Genomic DNA, 16,161 nt, shown 5'->3' with positions numbered 1-16,161 from the left:
TTCTAAACAACTGGAATGAATTTCATTAGATTATTATCAATTGTTAAACATACCTGGATGACATGCGGAATGTACAATCAAGGTCACTAGGTCCAAGGTCAAGGTCACAGAGGTCAGAGATCAAATGGCTCAAGTTTGTCCACTCCAGATCTTCTTAACCAGAAACATTTTCATAAACCTTGCGTCAGTTATTAACTTCTTCAAGACAACATGCTGAGTGCACAATCAAGTCCACTAGGTTCAGGGCCAAGGTCACACTTGGTCAGAGGTCATGGTCACAACATCTTACTTTTCCCAGTATTAAAGTGACATGGGGTATTAATCGCCATAACTGATAGCACTAGTTTTCACTGTGTAGAGGCAGTTGTTGCATATTCTTAAAAATGCAGCATTAATGGTGAATGTTCTAAATTAAGAAAAGGAAGTTATCTGTCTTGTTCTGCACTATACATGCTGAAATTTAGAAATAGTGTCTGTCAGGGAGTGATTTAGCAGTATAGAAATTGTAGCAGACAATGCCAAACTAGCATATTATGTTTGAATATAATGTGTTTCATAGTTAAACAGTAAAGTTATAACTTTTACCATTGTAACCAAGGAGAAGTGTATCATACAAGAATGGACAGCATAGAAAAGTAATTTTATGTTTGTTATGTTGTAGAGTTCAAGTGGTAAAGTTACAATAATAACAGCTGTAGCCAAGAAGAAAACAGATCCTACAGTACAGAAAGGGGAGCTCATGCTTAATAATACAGATCTTATGGAGGTATAGTACCTGCTTTGTACTCTAGTGAATGTCTTCATGGTGACCTATTGTGGTCAGTAGGGAGAGTGCAGATCTACAGCTGGCAGGGTCGTGAGTTCAATCCCTGGATGGGGTGTATATTCTCCATGATGATTTGACAAAAGATACTTTGTCTGAAATAATTTCTCCTCCATCTTTGATTCATGTGGGGAAGTTGGCAGTTACTTTCGGAGAACAGCTTTGTAGTGGTACAGAATCCAGGAATACTGGTTAGGTTAATTGCCTGCCGTTCCATAACTGAAATACTTGAAAAATGGTGTTAAACCTAAATCAGACAAACAAACAGATCCATTCATTGTCCTTTATACCTTCATTGTCCTTCATCCATCCATTGTCTACCCTCCATCCATTGTCTGTTCTCCATCCATTGTCTACCCTCCATCCATTGTCCTTCATCCATCCATTGTCTACCCTCCATCCATTGTCTACCCTCCATCCATTGTTCTCCATCCATTATCCGTCATCTGTCCATTGTCCTTCATCTGTCTATGGTTTGTTCTCATCATTTGTCTATTATCCATCCAATGTTGTCATCCATCCATTGTCCATCATCCATACATTGTCCATCATCCATTCATTTTCCATCATCCATCTGTTGGTTAGAGACCACCAATTGTTTTCCCATAGACTTACATTGTAACATTATGGCGTGTACGGCCTTCCATACATCGAAACATGTATATCTAATTACAAGTTTTTCAAGAACTATCTTAGTTCTACCAAAATATCGGACGAAAAACATATGAATAGTGATACTTTATTTAAGTAATTTTCGTGTGAATGAGATGACCCCCTGTTTACATCATTGACATGGCGGGAGAAATTCGTTTGATAAAACTTTTTTTCAATACACATAAAATGTAGCAAATTTTGTCAAAATGTATAATAAAATACTGTAAATGCAGTGAAAAAATATCAATTTTGAAAAAATAATCACTTCCTGGGTTTGTTTCATGACTGACCAATCAGAACGCACAGACGTTACCTTATTCCCAGGTATACACTTACCTCATTCCCAGTAAGTTCCCTGTACTTTTTTGAATTGGTGGTCTCTGACCTGTTGTCTGTCCTCCATCCATTGTCCTTCATCCATGCATAGTGGTCAGAGACCACCAATTCAAACAAGTACAAGGAACTTACTGGGGATGAGGTAAGTGTATACCTGAGAATAAGGTAGCGTCTGTGTGTTCTGATTGGTCAGTCATGTAAACGAACCCAAGAAATTATTATTTTTTTCAAAATTGAGATTTTTTACTGCATTTGAAGTATTTTATTATATATTTTGACAATTTTTTTACTTTTTATGTGTATTCAAATTTTTTTTTATCAACCGAATTTCTCCCGCCATGCCAACGATGTAAACATGGGGTCATCTTATTCACATGAAAATTACTTAGATAAGGTATCACTGTTCATATGTGTTTCGTCCAATATTTTGGTAGAACTAAGATAGTTCTTGAAAAACATGTAATTAGATATACATGTTTAGATTTATGGAAGGCCGAACATGCCATAATGTTATAATGTTAGTCTATGGGAAAATGATTGGTGGTCTCTAATCTAGTCCTTCATCCATCCATTGTCCTTCATCCATCCATTGTCATTCATCCATACATAGTCATTCAGCCATTGATTGTCCTTCATCCATCCATTGCCCTTTATCCATCCATTGTCCTTCATCCATCCATCCATCCATGGTCTGTCTTCTGTCCATTGTCTAGTCCCTCATCGATCCATTCTCTGCCATCTATCCAAACTCTGTCTACCATTGTCTGTCTTCATCCATTGTCTGTCATCCATCCATTGTCTGTCTTCCATTTGTTGTCTGTCTTCCATCCCTTGTCTATCATCCCTTGTCTATCATCTAGCCATTGTCTGCCATCAGCCATTGTCTGTCTTCTAGCCACTGTCTGTCATCCAGCCATTGTCTGTCTTCCATCTATTGTCTGTCATCCAGCCATTGTCTTCCATCCATTGTCTGTCATCTATCCAGTGTCTGTCTGCAATCCTTTGTCATCCATCCATCCATCCATTATCTGTCATACATCAATTGTCTGTCTTCATCCACTGTCTGCCATCTATCCCTTATCCATCACCCATCCATTGTCTGTCTTCCATTATCTGTCATCCATCCATTGTCTGTCATCCATCCAGTGTCTGTCTTCCAGCCATTGTCTGTCATCCATCCAGTGTCTGTCTTCCATCTATTGTCTGTCTACCATCCATTGTCTGTCATCCATCCATTGTCTGTCATCCATCTATTGTCTGTCTTCCATCCATTGTCTGTCTTCCATCTATTGTCTGCCATCCATTCAATGTCTGTCTTCCATCTATTGTCTGTCTTCCATCCAGTGTCTGTCTTCCATCCATTGTTTGTCATCCATCCAGTGTCTGTCTTCCATCTATTGTCTGTCTTCCATCCATTGTCTGTCTTCCATCAAGTGTCTGTCATCCATCTATTGTCTGTCATCCAGTCATTGTCTGTCTTCCATTGTCTGTCATCCATCTATTGTCTGTCTTCCATCCATTGTCTGTCTTCCATCAAGTGTCTGTCATCCATCCATTGTTTGTCTTCCATCTATTGTCTGTCATCCAGTCATTGTCTGTCTTCCATTGCCTGTCATCCATCCAGTGTTTGTCTTCCATCTATTGTCTGTCTTCCATCCATTGTTTGTCATCCATCCAGTGTCTGTCTTCCATCTATTGTCTGTCTTCCATCCATTGTCTGTCTTCCATCAAGTGTCTGTCATCCATCCATTGTCTTCCATCTATTGTCTGTCATCCAGTCATTGTCTGTCTTCAGTTGTCTGTCATCCATCCAGTGTCTGTCTTCAAACCGTTTTCTGTCATCCATCCATCCATCCATTGTCTGTCATCCATCAGTTGTCTGTCTTCATCCATTGTCTGCCATCTATCCATTATCCATCACTCATCCATTGTCTGTCTTCCATTGTCATCTATCCATTGTCTGTCTTCCATCCATTGTCTGTCATCTATCCATTGTCTTCCATCCATTGTCTGTCATTCATCCATTGTCTGTCTTCCATCATTGTACCCCCCAAACAACAAAGTTGTAAGGGGGGTATAGTGGTTTCAGGTTGTCCGTCTGTCTGTCCGTCCGTAGACACAATCTTGTGTGCACCATCTCTCCTCATCCCCTTGACACAATTTAATGAAACTTCACACAAGTGATCAGTAACCACAGTAGTTGTGCATGGGGCATGTGAGGTTCTTTCAGAACATTCTTTGTACCACTACCAGACTGAACATGAATATAGAACTAGTGACCCACTATCAAGTTTCACAAGTAAATACTTCAAAGCAAATGTCTTCTCACTTGCCAATTGCTTTAAAAGAAAAAAAAATGGCTTTGTAACTACTATTATAACAATTTCTATGATGTTTCTGTTTTTGGTGAGGGATGATAATTCACTGAGTTTGCTTGTACATGTATATATAGAATAATCTAATTTATTCTTTTTGACAGACTAACTGTCAGGTAACTAGATCTTTTCCTGAGAAAATTTTCATTTATGTCAAATGTTCGGTCTGTCAGTCTGTCGGTCTGTCAGTCTGTCCGCAATTTTCGTGTCCGGTCCATATCTTTGTCATCGATGGATGGATTTTCAAATAACTTGGCATGAATGTGTACCACAGTAAGACGACGTGTCGCGCGCAAGACCCAGATCCGTAGCTCAAAGGTCAAGGTCACACTTAGACGTTAAAGGATAGTGCATTGATGGGCGTGTCCGGTCCATATCTTTGTCATCGATGGATGGATTATCAAATAACTTGGCATGAATGTGTACCACAGTAAGACGACATGTCGCGCGCAAGACCCAGGTCCATAGCTCAAAGGTCAAGGTCACACTTAGAAGTTAAAGGATAGTGCATTGATGGGCATGTCCGGTCCATATCTTTGTCATCCATGGATGGACTTTCAAATAACTTGGCATGAATGTGTACCACAGTAAGACGACGTGTCGCACGCAAGACCCAGGTCCGTAGCTCAAAGGTCAAGGTCACACTTAGACGTTAAAGGATAGTGCATTGATGGGCGTGTCCGGTCCATATCTTTGTCATCCATGGATGGATTTTCAAATAACTTGGCATGAATGTGTACCACAGTAAGATGACGTGTCGCGCGCAAGACCCAGGTCCGTAGCTCAAAGGTCAAGGTCACACTTAGACGTTAAAGGATAGTGCATTGATGGGCGTGTCTGGTCCATATCTTTGTCATCCATGGATGGATTTTCAAATAACTTGGCATGAATGTGTACCACAGTAAGATGACGTGTCGCGCGCAAGACCCAGGTCCGTAGCTCAAAGGTCCTAAACTCTAACATCGGCCATAACTATTCATTCAAAGTGCCATCGGGGGCATGTGTCATCCTATGGAGACAGCTCTTGTTTCAGGAATGAGTCCTGTATAAGAACAGCATGAAAGAAAGATTGCAATTATTGTAGTTTTCAAATGAGAATGGTATGGATATGATGCTGAGATAAATCTCTAAATACTGTTATCTCCCTTTATATGTAACATTGTTATTTCAGTATTCCTCAGAAGAAGAGGAGGAAGATCTGGACTCTACTATGCTGAACATGATCAAGAAAAAAAAGGTATGTACTGTTACATGTTCTTTTACTACATGATTTTTACTGCTTTACCTGGACTTGTCTTAATTTTTGAATATTTGTTTTAGATTAGGTACAAAAAAAAGGTTTCCACATAAAATAAAGGTGTTTCTAAATAAGCCTTATTGGGAATTAAACTTTTGTATTAAAGGGAATCAAATCATTTGCACTCTACCTCTGAGTTCAAGCTCTGCTCTTCTGTCAGGTGAGGAAGCTATCAACCTGGCTTGAAAATTGTCAGTGGTTCTACTGAGGTTCAATGTAAACTTTTGGGCAGGTAGAAGTTCTGTGTTATTGGCCTTACAGGCAATTAAAAAATTCAGTTAACATTTAAGCTCGACTATATGAATTATACGGAGAGCCATCCAACTCACCCCTGCATCTGCAGCTTGTTATAAGGTTTGATGCACTTTCACATGTATCTCTGTTTTTACTGGATGGATTTGCTTCACATTTCAAATAGTTGTTGCCCCTCAGCACACACATCATATGACTCAAAGGCAATAACTCTTGCACCAATATTTCATGAATAATGCCCCAATTTTACTTAGGGTTTCATGTTAAAGATTAATTCACTTTCACTCTGTATCCCTTTCTACCACTTAGATTTCATTCAAACTTAATATAGTTTTTTTTTCACATGACCATCATATGGTCCGTTACTCAGGTACCAATATTTCTTATGTCCCCCTTTTACTTAGAATTTCAGGTTAAAGTTTGAATGCACTTTCACTCTGTCTCTGATATTACTAACTGGATTTGATTTAAACCTAAAACAGTTGTTCCACGCCATCACCCACATCATATGACACTATGACCATATGTTTGGCACCATTATTTCTTGAATTATGCCCCATTTTTATGCCCCCGAAAGGAGTCTGTCTGTCTGTCAGTCTGTCCACAATTTTCATGTCCGGTCCATATCTTTGTCATCGATGGATGGATTTTCAAATAACTTGGCATGAATGTGTACCACAGTAAGACGACGTGTCACGCGCAAGACCCAGGTCCGTAGCTCAAAGGTTAAGGTCACACTTAGACGTTAAAGGTCATTTTTCATGATAGTGCATTCGTGTTCGGTCCATATCTTTGTCATCGATGGATGGATTTTCAAATAACTTGGCATGAATGTGTACCACAGTAAGACGACGTGTCGCGCGCAAGACCCAGGTCAGTAGCTCAAAGGTCAAGGTCACACTTAGACGTTAAAGGTCATTTTTCATGATAGTGCATTCTTGTCCGGTCCATATCTTTGTCATCCATGGATGGATTTTCAAATAACTTGGCATGAATGTGTACCACAGTAAGACGACGTGCCGCGCGCAAGACCCAGGTCCGTAGCTCAAAGGTCAAGGTCACACTTAGACGTTAAAAGTCATATTTCATGATAGTGCATTGATGGGCGTGTCCGGTCCATATCTTTGTCATTCATGCATGGATTTTAAAATTATTGGGCATGAATGTGTACCACAGTAAGACGACGTGTCGCGCGCAAGACCCAGGTCCGTAGGTCAAAGGTCCTAAACTCTAACATCGGCCATAACTATTCATTCAAAGTGCCATCGGGGGCATGTGTCATCCTATGGAGACAGCTGTTGTTCTTAGAATTTTAGGTTAAAGTTTTGATGGACTTTCTGTCAAGATCTGATCACAGTAAGCTGTATGTTTGATGGTGTACAAACAGTTATAGATTTGTTCACTGTTATATTTCAGGATCTGGCCACTACTGATCACAGTAAAGTGTATTATGCTTCATTCAGAAAGAACTTTTATGTTGAAATTCCAGAACTTGCCAGGATGACACATGAAGGTAATTGTTGGAAACTTTTTCAGTATATTTCTGATAGAAATTTCAGAAGTAAGCAGAGGAAAAACTAAAGAAATCTGGTTGAGGATGTTTAAAAATTAAATAACATTTTTAGCTCACCTGTCACATAGTGACAGGGTGAGCTTTTGTGATCGTCCATCGTCCGTCCACAATTTCTTGTCTGCACGATAGAGGTTTCATTTATGATTTTATTTTAACCAAACTTGCACACAACTAGGACCACCATAAGATCTCAGTTCCTTTCTTGAACTTGCCAGATCCAGAGTTATGGCCCCAGAAAAGGCCAAAATAAGCTATTTTGATCTTGTCTGCACAATAGCAGCTTCATTTATGATTTGATTTTTACCAAACTTGCACACAACTTGTATCACCATAAGATCTCGGTTCCTTTTTTGAACTGGCCAGATTCCATTATGGGTTCCAGAGTTATGGCCCCTGAAAGGGCCAAAATTAGCTATTTTGACCTTGTCTGCACAGTAGCAGCTTTATTTATGATTTGATTTTTACCAAACTGGCACACAACTTGTATCACCATAAGATCTTGGTTCCTTTCTTGAACTGGCCAGATTCCATTATGGGTTCCAGAGTTATGGCCCCTGAAAGGACCAAAATTAGCTATTTTGACCTTGTCTGCACAATAGCAGCTTCATTTATGATTTGATTTTAACCCTTTACCACACAGAACAGAAGTCAAAGTAACCTCTTTTACATAACACTGATACGTGATAATCAATAATCAATAATCGGTATATGGCTGATAAAGGTGACTGTCTTATCTGAACAGAGGTGTTGGCATTATTTTGTGATTACACACACACATGTTAAAAATGTCATTATTTTAATATTTTCTGTAAGTTTGACATTATTTTTGTCAATATAAAGTTTATAGCAATTTAAATTCTCTTTCCAATGATACAAAATTTATTGTAGTTTCTCTTTGAGTTTCGAAGATATAAAGTGTTAAAGTACGGGAATATATATTTTTAGGCATAAAATTCTGTTTTGGATTACTTTCACATTGAAATTCATATACAATTTCATTTTGATGTTTGAAAGTTTGATTTATAGTTAATAGACTTATCTTCCGAATCGGAATCGGTAAGTATTTATATAAAAAACAACCATCAAACTGAATAACACTACAAAAATAACGGATCGTAAAATTTCTAAAAGTGCAAAAAGATCGTGGAGATCGAGACTCGTAACCGACTACAGTATTCTTGTGCTAAAAATTAAATATTTTTAAGATAATATTACATAATATTTTGATGATCAAACGTCGGTACATCACGGGTGACTTCCGCAGCAATTAACTCTTGGGGTGTCATAAAATATTTGAAAGCCGCGGTCCTTCTGTTTTGATTAACTCTTCCCGTTATGTAAGGCCATAAATTCCGAGCCATCGTATACACAAATTGTTGTTTAGGGGAAATCTGCATGTATCACGCGTGACCTTCATGACCTAACACATTTAAAAATACTTTGATGTTAAATGGTTGTTATTTTTAGAACGAGGAAAGCCCCACGAAATGGCTAGTTGCAAGCAGTTTCTCAGTAATTTTCCATGACGTAGCATCGTGCACATGTAGGAAAAAACCCCGGTGTCTTTCTTTGCAAAGTACTCGATAAATTTAAATAGTAACCACATGATCTTTTACGTAAATAATGATGACGAAATCCCATATTTTGAGTTAGTAAACATCCGGAATTTGTTTCTTTAGGAAAAGAACGAAAATAAAGCGATTGATTATGAGACACGGGATAAAACGATTCTGTTCAAATGGCCGTTAATCGGTATAATACGTTTCTATCGGGGAACCGATAGACACGGGTCAATACGTTTCTGTTTGGTAATCGATAGATACGGTGATAAACGTATCCATGTGGGAAAGGGTTAACCAAACTGGCATACAACTTGTATCACCATAAGATCTTGGTTCCTTTCTTGAACTGGCGAGATTCGATTATGGGTTCCAGAGTTATGGCCCCTGAAAGGGCCAAAATTAGCTATTTTGACCTTGTCTGCACAGTAGCAGCTTTATTTATGATTTGATTTTTACCAAACTGGCACACAACTTGTATCACCATAAGATCTTGGTTCCTTTCTTGAACTGGCCAGATTCCGTTATGGGTTCCAGAGTTATGGCCCCTGAAAGGACCAAAATTAGCTATTTTGACCTTGTCTGCACAATAGCAGCTTCATTTATGATTTGATTTTAACCAAACTGGCATACAACTTGTATCACCATAAGATCTTGGTTCCTTTCTTGAACTGGCGAGATTCGATTATGGGTTCCAGAGTTATGGCCCCTGAAAGGGCCAAAATTAGCTATTTTGACCTTGTCTGCACAGTAGCAGCTTTATTTATGATTTGATTTTAACCAAACTGGCATACAACTTGTATCACCATAAGATCTTGGTTCCTTTCTTGAACTGGCGAGATTCGATTATGGGTTCCAGAGTTATGGCCCCTGAAAGGGCCAAAATTAGCTATTTTGACCTTGTCTGCACAATAGCAGCTTCATTTATGATTCGATTTTAACCAAACTTGCACACAACTTGTATCACCACAAGATCTTGGTTCCTTTCTTGAACTGGCGAGATTTCATTATGGGTTCCAGAGTTATGGCCCCTTAAAGGTCCAAAATTGGCTATTTTGGCTTTTGCAGCCATATAGAAACTTCATTTATGGTTTTGTTTGATACAAACTTCCAAAATAACTTCAACAACAATAATTCTTGGATTCCATGACAGATCAGATCCAAGCGTAGGTTCAGAGTTATTTTATATCTGATTACCTCCCCTGATTGTAATCAAAATGGATTTATATCAGTAAGTACTTATTGTACTTATTTGAAATTTCATTATTGTCATTAGTTGGACTGAGCCAATCAGGGTAGATAACTATGGACCGATTTTATGTCAAATTACCTCCCTTTATTTCAAATTAAAATGGGTATATCTCAATAACTTATGAAGATACTGATCTGAAATTTCATTTATGTCAACAGATTTATTTAGCAGATCCTTCTTTTGTTCACTTACAATAAATTTTTTTTTTTAATTACTTCCCTTTTACGTTACTATAAATAGCTTATTTTTAGTAACTTTTTTATTATTGGACGTAGGGAAAAACCGAGACCACTTTTCTGTGGTACAACATGGATGGTACCTCCAATTTGTAGGTGTATTTTGACATATCTGTACCTTGTATGAATTTTTTTCTTCTTTTTGGTTAAATTTCTTCCCTTTGTTGTTACTGTCCTTTGGACTTAGATATTTTTTCTGAGGACCTTCTTGTCCTCAAGTGCAATGATAACAGGTGAGCGATATAGGGCCATCATGGCCCTCTTGTTTTTAGCTCACATGTCACTTTGTGACAAGGTGAGCTTTTGTGATCGTGCAGCGTCCGTCCGTGCGTCCGTCAGTCCGTGCGTCCGTAAACTTTTGCTTGTGACCACTCTAGAGGTCACATTTTTCATGGGATCTTTATGAAAGTTGGTCTGAATGTTCATCTTGATGATATCTAGGTCAAGTTCGAAACTGGGTCACGTGCGGCCCAAAACTAGGTCAGTAGGTCTAAAAATAGAAAAACCTTGTGACCTCTCTAGAGGCCATACTTTTCAATGGATCTTCATGAAAGTTGGTCAGAATGTTCATCCTGATGATATCTAGGTCAAGTTCGAAACTGGGTCATGTGCCGTCAAAAACTAGGTCAGTAGGTCAAATAATAAAAGAACCTTGTGACCTCTCTAGAGGCCATATTTTTCATGGGATCTGTATGAAAGTTGGTCTGAGTGTTCATCTTGATGATATCTAGGTCAAGTTCGAAACTGAGTCACGTGTGGTCCAAAACTAGGTCAGTAGGTCTAAAAATAGAAAAACCTTATGACCTCTCTAAAGGCCATACTTTTCAATGTATCTCCATGAAAGTTGTTCAGTATGTTCACCTTGATGATATCTAGGTCAAGTTCGAAACTGGGTCATGTGCCATCAAAATCTCGGTCAGTAGGTCAAATAAAAAAAAAAACCTTGTGACCACTCTAGAGGTCACATTTTTCATGGGATCCTTATGAAAGTTGGTCTGAATGTTCATCTTGATGATATCTAGGTCAGGTTCAAAACTGGGTCAACTGTGGTCAAAAACTAGGTCAGTAGATCTAAAAATAGAAAAACCTTGTGACCTCTCTAGAAGCCATACTTGTGAATGGATCTTCATGATAATTGGTCAGAATGTTCACCTTGATGATATCTATGTTAAGTTTAAAACTGGGTCACATGCCTTCAATAACTAGGTCAGTAGGTCAAATAATAGAAAAACCTTGTGACCTCTCTAGAGGCCATATTTTTCATGGGATCTGTATGAAAGTTGGTCTGAATGTTCATCTTGATGATATCTAGGTCAAATTTGAAACTTGGTCAACTGTGGTCAAAAACTAGGTCAGTAGGTCTAAAAATAGAAAAACCTTGTGACCTCTCTAGAGGCCATACTTTTCAATGGATCTTCATGAAAGTTGGTCAGAATGTTCATCCTGATGATATCTAAGTGAAATTCGAAACTGGGTCATGTGCCATCAAAAACTAGGTCAGTAGGTCAAATAATAAAAAAACCTTGTGACCTCTCTAGAGGCCATATTTTTCATGGGATCTGTATGAATTTGGTCTGAATGTTCATCTTGATGATATCTAGGTCAAGTTTGAAACTGAGTCACGTGCTGTCCAAAACTAGGTCAGTAGGTCTAAAAATAGAAAAACCTTATGACCTCTCTAAAGGCCATACTTTTCAATGGATCTTCATGAAAGTTGTTCAGTATGTTCACCTTGATGATATCTAGGTCAAGTTCGAAACTGGGTCATGTGCCTTCAAAATCTAGGTCAATAGGTCAAATAATAAAAAAACCTTGTGACCACTCTAGAGGTCACATTTTTCATGGGGTCTTTATGAAAGTTGGTCTGAATGTTCATCTTGATGATATCTAGATCAAGTTCAAAACTGGGTCAACTGTGGTCAAAAACTAGGTCAGTAGATCTAAAAATAGAAAAACCTTGTGACCTCTCTAGAAGCCATACTTGTGAATGGGTCTTCATGATAATTGGTCAGAATGTTCACCTTGATGATATCTAGGTTAAATTTAAAACTGGGTCACATGCCTTCAATAACTAGGTCAGTAGGTCAAATAATAGAAAAACCTTGTGACCTCTCTAGAGGCCATATTTTTCATGGGATCTGTATGAAAGTTGGTCTGAATGTTCATCTTGATGATATCTAGGTCAAGTTTGAAACTGGGTCAACTGCGGTCAAAAACTAGGTCAGTAGGTCTAAAAATAGAAAAACCTTGTGACCTCTCTAGAGGCCATACTTTTGAATGGATCTTCATGAAATTTGGTCAGAATGTTCACATGAATGATATCTAGGTCAAATTCGAAATTGGGTCACATGCCATCAATAACTAGGTCAGTAGGTCAAATAATAAAAAACCTTGTGACCTCTCTAGAGGCCATATTTTTCAATGGATCTTCATGAAAATTGGTCAGAATTTTTATCTTGATGATATCTAGGTCAGGTTCAAAACTTGGTCACATGAGCTGAAAAACTAGGTCACTATGTCAAATAATAGAAAAAATGACATCATACTCAGTTCAAAACTGGGTCATGTGGGGACAGGTGAGCGATTCAGGACCATCATGGTCCTCTTGTTTTGTTATACTATTTTGTTATAAACCCTTGAGTGTGATTGCATTTTGCCAGAGTGATGTGCAGTAAGATATGATAAATTAGCACAGGAAATTTTAGGAAAACTTCAAGCGCTAGAGTCAGGATTCATAGTTACTTGTTTATCTAGTTTTGGTAACACTGAATTTATCATTTGTTACATGTTTGATATAGTTGGAGTGAAATAAAGCCATTACAAGAAAGAAGAAATTTATACATTTAAACAGGAAAAGCTTACATGTGATAAAAAAATACTACATTTGTGACTTTCTATATTGAACTTATTAAACTTGTTGAATAAATTTCATAAAATGCTCGTTTGATAAAATTAATTCAATATGAAAAGACACTCATGTAATATCCTCTATTTAAGTTAAAGTGGCCTTTACCTACAAGTGTTTTGTAAAACTACATAGCATCTGTAACTATTGGGTATCTGTAACTATGGAGCATAGCTTAAAAATATTGTCTAAGGGTAACAACTGCTTGTTCTTGAAATACTTAAGGTAGCAGAAAAACAAAGCAGCAACTATTAACAATAAAGTTTGTTATAACAAGAGCTCCTAGAACAAGAAATGCCCCCCTTGATGCATTCAGTAATTGCACAAGGAACAGAAATTATTTGGTCACTGTACACAAAATTTCTACTGTTCTGGTTTGACCTATTGAACTTAAAATCAATAGGGGTCATCTGCTGGTCATGATCAACCTCCCTATTAAATTTCGTGATCCTAGGCCCAAACGTTCTCAAGTTATCGTCCGGAAACGGTTTAACTGTTCCTGATCACTGTGACCTTGACCTTTGACCTACTGGCCTCAAAATCAATAGGGGACATCTACTGGTCATGATTAACCTCCCTATCAACATTAATGATCCTAGGCCCAAGTGTTCTTGAGTTATAGTCCAGAAACCGTTTAACTGTTCTGGGTACACTCTGACTTTGACCTTTAATCTACTGACCTCAAAATCATTAGCGGGCATCTGCTGGTCATGACCAACCTCCCTGTCAACTTTCATGATCCTAGGCCCAAGCGTTCTTGACTTATCATTCAGAAACCGTTTAACTGTTCCAGGTCACTGTTACCTTGAATTTTGACCTACTGTCCTCAAAATCAATAGGGGTTATCTACTGGTCATGACCAACCTCTCTGTCAACTTTTATGGTCCTAAGCCCAAGCATACTTGAGTTATCCTCCAGAAACTGTTTAACTGTTCCGGGTCACTTTGACCTACTGATCTCAAAATCAATAGGGGTCATCTGCTGGTCATGACCAACGTTCCTATCAACTTCCATCCAGCCCCATGTGGTTCTGGGACGATCTATGTATGAAAAGAATTGGAACCACTGCCTTACCCTTGCATGATCGTAAGAGGCAACTAATAGGGTCTTAACACTTGATTTTGCTGTAACTCTCCATACCTCATGTTTTTATTTTGATGTAAATGAGATGTTGAACCAAAATTTGTAGTCCTGTTTGGCGCCATATAACCTATACTGTGTTGGTGCACCGTAAAACCCAAATAAATAAATAAATCCATGATCCTAGGCACAAGTGTTCTTGAGTTATCATCCGGAAACCGTTTTAACTGTTCAGGATCACTGTGACCTTGACCTTTGACCTACTGATCTCAGAATCAATAGGGGTCATCAGCTAGTTATGACCAACCTCCCTATCAACTTTCATGATCCTAAGCCCAAGCGTTTTTGAGTTACAATCTGGAAACGGATTGGTCTTCATACTGACAGACCGACCGACCGACATCTGCAAAACAATATACCCCTCCTTCTTCGAATGGGGGCATAAAAATTAACAATTCAAATTACTTAAAAATGTCAACTAGTCGTAAAGTCCAATTTAATATTCAAGAATAGTCCAAATTCTGTCCTGGTCAAATTTAAATCCATTCAGTATTAATTCCAAATTTCATCCAAACAATATAAATCTTCTCTTTAAAGATGAAGATAATTTTTAAATCCACATGTAAATTTTTCAAATGTTAAATGTCCAAACTGGTAATATTTTGGTATTAGCTCATCTGATTTTTGAAAAATCTACGTCGGCATCGGTGTCGGCATCAGTGACAGCTTCAGGCGTCAACTTTGGTTAAAATTTTTGTTTAGGTCCACCTTTTCTCAAAAACTATATAAGAGCTACAGCTTTGAAACTTTGCACACTTATTTATCATCATTAGAGGATTATGTAGGCCAAGACCCATAACTGTGATATGCATTTTGTCAGAATTATGGCCCTTTTTGTCCTTAGAAAATTTTAAAAAAAGGTCACCCTTTCTCAAAAACTATAATAGCTACAGCTTTGAAACTTTGCACACTTGTTTATCATCATAAGGGGACAATGTAGATCAAGAACCATAACTCTAACCTGCATTTTGTCAGAATTATGGCCCTTTTTGTACTTAGAAAATCTGAACTATAACTTTTTAGCTCACCTGTCACATAGTGACAAGGTGAGCTTTTGTGATTGCGCAGCGTCCGGCGTCCGTCGTCCGTGCGTCCGTCCGTGCGTGCGTGCGTAAACTTTTGCTTGTGACCACTCTAGAGGTCACATTTTTCATGGGATCTTTATTAAAGTTGGTCAGAATGTTCAACTGGGTGATATCTAGGTCAAGTTCGAAACTGGGTCATGTGCGGTCAAAAACTAGGTCAGTAGGTCAAATAATAGAAAATCCTTGTGACCTCACTAGAGGCCATAATTTTCAATGGATCTTCATGAAAATTGGTCAGAATGTTCACCTTGATGATATCTAGATCAAGTTCGAAACTGGGTCACGTGCCTTCAAAAACTAGGTCAGTAGGTCTAAAAATAGAAAAACCTTGTGACCTCTCTAGAGGCCATATATTTCATTGGATCTTCATGAAAATTGGTCAGAACGTTCACCTTGATGATATCTAGGTCAAGTTCGAAACTGGGTCACGTGCCGTCAAAAACTAGGTCAGTAGGTCAGATAATAGAAATACCTTGTGACCTCTCTAAAGGCCATATTTTTCATGGGATCTGTATGAAAGTTGGTCTGAATGTTCAGCTTGATGATATCTAGGTCAAGTTCGAAACTGGGTCACGTGCCATCAAAAACTAGGTCAGTAGGTCAAATAATAGAAAAACCTTGTGACCTCTCTAAAGGCCATATTTTTCAATGGATCTTCATGAAAATTGGTCTGA

At 38.2% G+C, this 16,161-nt stretch overlaps 1 protein-coding gene across 1 annotated transcript in view; it reads left to right on the top strand.

The window, feature by feature from the left end:
- The window catches only part of LOC123563967 (probable ATP-dependent RNA helicase DDX46), a 128,327-nt gene that overhangs the window by 23,653 nt on the left and 88,513 nt on the right, over positions 1-16,161 (top strand). Inside the window, exons 6-8 of the mRNA XM_045357166.2 lie at positions 662-766; positions 5,360-5,425; positions 7,154-7,250. Of these exons, the coding sequence (XP_045213101.2) occupies positions 662-766; positions 5,360-5,425; positions 7,154-7,250 (268 nt within the window). The remainder of the gene's footprint in view (positions 1-661; positions 767-5,359; positions 5,426-7,153; positions 7,251-16,161) is intronic.

The sequence above is a fragment of the Mercenaria mercenaria genome, chromosome 2 (assembly GCF_021730395.1).
Source record: "Mercenaria mercenaria strain notata chromosome 2, MADL_Memer_1, whole genome shotgun sequence".
Lineage (NCBI taxonomy): Eukaryota > Metazoa > Mollusca > Bivalvia > Venerida > Veneridae > Mercenaria > Mercenaria mercenaria.
The sequence above is the reverse complement of the archived record's forward strand: the minus strand, read 5'-3'. Positions and strand labels throughout refer to the sequence as shown.